General features: G+C 38.1%; 1 protein-coding gene across 3 annotated transcripts in view; it reads right to left on the reverse strand.

Annotated features, from left to right (window-relative positions):
- The window catches only part of Cysltr2 (cysteinyl leukotriene receptor 2), a 39,825-nt gene extending 36,928 nt beyond the window's left edge, over window positions 1–2,897 (reverse strand). For 2 of the 3 annotated variants that reach the window (XM_048800918.1, XM_015484024.2), the window contains exon 1: window positions 2,730–2,897. In XM_048800918.1, coding sequence (XP_048656875.1) covers window positions 2,730–2,806 — 77 coding nt within the window. In that variant the 5' untranslated portion in view covers window positions 2,807–2,897. The remainder of the gene's footprint in view (window positions 1–2,729) is intronic. The other variant, XM_048800919.1, reaches the window with a different exon arrangement.
- Between the last annotated feature and the right edge of the window lie 3,103 nt (window positions 2,898–6,000).

Below are 6,000 nucleotides of genomic sequence, written 5' to 3' on the forward strand. Positions count from 1 at the left end.
GCCAGAGTTCTCTGGGTGATTGCACAATCCCTTGTGGGGCTTTTATCTTGCAGGCTTAGCTTTGGGGGAAAGTGTGCTTCCAATATTTGCTGTGCAAGACAAACTAGAAAAGCAGAAGGGTCCCTTGAGTCCGGAATGCACACAGATACTAACAAGGCAATCCTGACACATGGCAATGCGTAGGAACGCCCACTTTCCTCCCAAACAGGTGCGTGTTGAAAGGAGCTGCTCTTAGACCCCAGGCAGATGGGGAGCTGGACAGTATGATGAATGAAAACATGTGCTTGTAAGTTAAAAAGAAACTGGGTTCAAATCTCAGCTCTGCCTTTTGGTCACTTATTACATTATCCTTCTGAATTTCAAAACTGTCATGGGTCAAGAAAGCATTTGAGTGAGAATCAATGAAGTAAATGGATGCAAAGTGATTGCTTAGATCCTGACACGTGCTAAGAACTCAGTGCTAGCTAACCATCACAACAATGTGATCAGGAATGTACAGCACTCAGAACATTAGCAGGGAGGCTTCTGTGTGGCCAAGTAAAAAGACCATTTCATTTGGAATAGAGCCAACCAGAAAAACACAATTCTATTTAGTACTTTACATTTTTCATTATACACACAGTGCATGCTTATGGTAAAAAAAAAAAAAAAAGAAAATCAAGATGAAATAAATTACAAAGTTTACCACCAACCAGATACATCTAAATTTTGTGAATTTACTTCCTTTCATCTTTCTTCAAATATACATAATTGTGTTTAAACAAAAATGGGCACATATTGTAATGCTGTTTTGTGCTATGGTTTTTCCTTGTCACTGTGTCATGTCATGTCTTTCTTGGCCAACTAATAAGTGACAATGTCATCATTTAACTGACTGAAGGCTATCCAATTATATAGACAAAATAATCTGTATTTAATCAACTTCTTACAATAGCTGTTATTCAAGTTGTAAGAAGGGAGCCCTGTGCCCTCTGCACAAGTACTGGTTCCACCTTGGGAAAGATCCTGTGTTCTCTGGGCTTCATATTTACCACCTTTACAGTAAGAATTAATGCCCTCCAGCACCCAGAGCTATTTCATGGATCCAAAGAACTGGTGTATGTAAACATGTTTCTAAACAGAAAAGTACTACGTGAATGTTTATATTCATCAAAGAAGATACTAAACATCTATTCCCTTCTGTGTAATTAAAACAAGAAGAAATTTGATTAACACATTATCAATTAAGTTAGGATAAATTTTTAAAAAACAACAAAAACCTGCATCCCTGCTGTAAGCTAGGAAAGCAGTAGCAAATGCTTCAACTTAATTTAGCTGCCTGTTATCTGTCCTCTGTTCCTGGGGAGAGAAATCAGAAATTCTTTCCAGTTTTTTTATGAGGACTTGGGATCCAGAAAAGATAAGTGGCATGTCTATGATGTTTCTAGAAAACCTGAGAAACCTCCTGTCACCTATCATCCCAGTCTCACCCGCCTTTGCTTTACCTCAGGTGTGCCTATGACTGGCTGATCATTAAATGTCCACCTTATGCTTAATGAGAAGGTTGCAAAAGACAGGAAGACTTACTGCCTCAGCAGGTACTAGCAGAGCCCGGGCTTAATTTTGATCTGTTTTGAACATTCTAGAGCCTCAAATTCTCTAACTTTGAACTTCCCAAGCAGGAGAAACAAATCCCTCTCCTTAAAGCATTAGCAAATTAAAGCTCTCAGGTAGATGCTTGTCTCAAGAGTTGATGTGTCTGAGACAAATGAGAGAAATTTCTACAAGTCTTCTGTTTCCCACAAATTAACTCAATGATTCGCATGGTTTAAGTAGCATTGAGAGGCAGGTTTTCATGGCTTGCCTGAAATTGCATCCTTTTCTTTTAACGTATATTACTTTCAGGTAACTGTCAAAGACAGGAGAATATTTCAAATAACCTCTGTCAACTTTTGCTGATTATAATCACCTTAGAATTTTTTGGAAGACAAAAATCTACAGACGGACAGACTGATCCCCCAAGGCTAAGTTTCTGGGGGCAGTTTTTTAATCTGCTCCAATTCAGGTGATTCTGGCTGAATGTGCAGCCAGAGTTGAGAAACACTGCCCACAGAGAACAGTCTGCAAACTCACATCCCCACACCTTCCACTCACAGTGCCTCTGAGCAAAACCACTGAAATACACATCTTCAAAGCTAACCTCCTCTCCCCCCACAGCAAGACTCCAAGTGAGAAAAAAAAATACATCTTCTAGAATAAAATGATTCCATCTATGTAGAATAGGGAAGATGCTGTGTGGCCAAAAACAGAGGAAGGCGTGGGTAAAGTACGATAAATCTCAATGCAATTTATGCAGCAATTTAAAATTATGATTATGAAGAATTCATAGCAACATGGATAAAAACAAAAGCTGTGATCAAAGAAATGAACATAAACTTATGTATATTGTATGGGTACAACATGAAAATCAAACTCCATGCACCAAACATACACACACGAGAGAGAGAGAGAGAGAGAGAGAGAGAGAGAAAGAGAGAGAGAGAGAGAAAGGAAATAACTCCCCAAATGCCAATAGAAGCTATATCTTGGTGATGTTTTTTGTTCTCTTCTCCTTTTTTTTATACTTTCTTGATATTTTTTAAACTACCATATGTATGGTAGAAAAAAAAATTTAAATTAAGAATAAAGAAGTGATAATCCAGGCACAATTCTCAACAATGAATTAACAAAGCAACAGTAAAAATGCCCACCTGCAGGTCTCTGCCCTCGGTGCCTTGCCTTCTGTCTTTCTCCTGCCTTTCTCCTCCAAGTAATTCAGCTTGATCATTTAAGAAAAAAAGTGAAACAGCAGATTGTGCTTTATGAGCAGTGTCAGCCAATAGCAAGAAAAGAAGGAACTTTGTTCAGTGGGTCATCTGTGCTTTGTGGAAGCTGGTGTGGGTGTTGGCAATGGCTTATTTCTTAAGAGGGGAAGGCTTTCCGTTAGGGACTACCTCTAAAAGACAGAGCCCTGGGATTGCCCTGCTCTCTCCTGCCTCTCTCCTTCTCTCTCTCTTTTCTCCTCTCCACTCTTCACTCTCTCTCTTTTAATCAGCATCTTTCACATGATCAGGGGATGTGATGGACTAGAATCAGGGGGGCTTTAATGGCTTTTAGTTTTTCTGAACGGTTTCTGTTTCCATGACAAGAGGGACACAACACTGCCTCCTGCATCCAGACAGCTCTGTGGCATTATTTGGAGAAGACCCGTCACCCACGCGCTTTCTCACTTCCACTCAAGAGGAGGTCTTACTTATTGTGCCGAAAATTCTCTGTGAAGCTGACCGATCACCCCCCTGTTGCTCGTGTAAGATGTCTTCTCAGTCCTCATCTTCCTTCCTTTCTGGTTCGCACAGTTAACCAGGAATATCTTATTGAAACTTTCTCCCTCTTCTTTTTGGTTCTTTTTCTATCAATTTTCCAAATGTGAGTTTTCTGCAGAGATCTGTCTTCTGCCCTCTTTCCAATCTCTTCTCTTGCTTTTGGCTACTTTATCCACAACCATGGCCAAATTTAATATGACCTAAATAAAAACTTTCCTTTTTTTGTGGGGGGTGGTTATCAGGGATTGAACTCAGGGGCACTCAATCACTGAACCACATCCCCAGCCCTATTTTGGATTTAATTTAGAGACAGGGTCTCACTGAGTTGTTTAGAACCTCGCTTTTGCTGAAGCTGGCTTTGAACTCACGATCCTCCTGCTTCATCCTCCCAAGCCGCTGGGATTATAGGTGTGAGCCACTGCACCTAGCCAAAATTTTTCTTTTCCTACCCCACGCCTACATTTCCCTCATATTTCCCATCTAGCAAATGGTATCTTGTGATTCATCCAGTTAATTCATCTATAAACTTAGAAGTCATTCTTAATTTCTCTTTTTCCCACAGCCCACTTCTAATCTAATAAACTCCATTTGTCTGCCTTAAGAATTATGTCATAAATCCATCCATTCTCACCATCCCTATCCCTGTTCAAACCCTTATTGTTTCCTGGATAGAAAACTACAGTAATGGACTGGGGATGTAGTCCAGCAGAAGAGCGCTTGCCTGGCATGTGCAAGGTCCTGGGTTCAGTATCCCACGTGTGCATGCACCTACACACACAAGCCCAAACACACACACACACACACACACACAGAAAAGTTGAGAATGAATTCAGTAATATTAGGCAATGAAATGATATAAAAGCTTCCAAATTGAAATAAATAAGTAAATTATTTCTGTAGATATCATCTTTTATCTAGAAAAACTTCAAGAACATACATGCAAAGCTGTTTAATAAACAAATTAAGCAAACTTGCAGAATACAAAATCAACACACAAAAATCAGTTACATGTCTATACATCAACAATAACCAATCCAAAAAGAAAATTAAGAAAAACAATTCCATTTACAAAGCATTAAAAAGAATATAATACTTAGGAACTAACTTAACCAAAAGGTGAAAGACATGGGCTGGGGTTGTGGCTCAGTGGTAGAGTGCTGGCCTAGCATGTGCAAGGCCCTGAGTTCGATCCTCAGCACCACATAAAAATAAGTAAATAAAGGTATTGTGTTCAATTAACTAAAAAATAAATATTTAAAAAAAGGTGAAAGACTTGTACAATAAAAACTACAAAACATTGCTGAAAGAAATTAAGGGAAGGCATAAATACACTGAAAGACACCCTATATTCATGGATTGAAAGACTAAAATATTGCCAAAATGTCAATACTATACAAACTAATGGACAGATTTGGTGCAATTTCTGTCAAAATCCCAATAATGTCTTTTGCTGAAATAGCAAAATCAATCTTAAAATTCATATGGAAGGCTGGGGTTGTGACTCAGTGGCAGAGCACTTGCCTCTCACGTGTGAGGCTCTGGGTTCCATCTTAAACACCACATAAAAATAAATAAACAAAATAAAGATATTGTGTCCATATATAACTTAAAAAAATGTTTTTAAAGATATGGAATCTAAAGTGACCTCTGAGTAGCTAAAATAATCTTGGAAAAGAATAGCAAATCTTGAAGTCTCACATTTGAAGATTTCAAAACTTACTACAAAATTACAGTAATCAAAACAGATACATAGACCAATAAAATGGAATGATTTTTTTTTTTCTTTTTGGTGGTGCTGGAGATTGAACTCAGGGCCTTGTGCATGTGAGGCAAACACTCCACCAACTGAGCAACATCCCCAGGCTGGCCAAATGACTTTTGACAAGAGAGTCAAGATCGTCTAATTAGAAAGGGCAATCTTTTCAACAAATGATGCTGAGAAAACTGTATAGCTGCATACAAAAGAACGAAGTTGGATGCTTACCTGGCACCATGTACAAAAATTAACTCAGAATGGATAAAAGACTTAAATATAAAAGCTAAAACTATAAAAATTTAGAAGAAAACCTAGGGGAAAGCTTTTAAGACTTTGGATTTAGCAATGATTTGATTGTGACACAAAATTCACAATCAAAGAAAAAAATGGACAAATTGAATTCGATCTTTCTAAAAACTTTTGTGCATCCTAAAACACTAACACAATAAAAAGGCAAACTTCAGAACAGGAGAAGATACTACAAATCACACACATGATAAGGGAATAATATCCAGAATATATAGAGACTCAAACAATTAAAACAGGCAAGGAACTTGAATAGACAGGTCTCCAAAGATGGTATCTATATGGCCAATAGACACATGAAAAGATGCTCAGTACTGCTAATCACTGGGGAAATGCAAATCAAAACCACAATCAGATACCCCGTTTAAAGATGGCTATTTAAGAGCAAACAAAATAGCAAAATAACAAATGTTGGCACAGGTATAAAGAAATTAAAACCCTATGTGCTGCTAGTGGGAACATAAAATGGTCTAGCTATTATGGAAAACAATGTGACAATTTCTCTAGAAATTAAAAAACAGAATTACCATACTACTTCTGCAGAGTTCCAGCCAACTTGGGACAGGAAGGTGATAGATGAGGACCAGAGAGGGGTCT

Source organism: Marmota marmota, unplaced genomic scaffold (genome assembly GCF_001458135.2).
Source record: "Marmota marmota marmota unplaced genomic scaffold, marMar, whole genome shotgun sequence".
Taxonomy (NCBI): domain Eukaryota; kingdom Metazoa; phylum Chordata; class Mammalia; order Rodentia; family Sciuridae; genus Marmota; species Marmota marmota.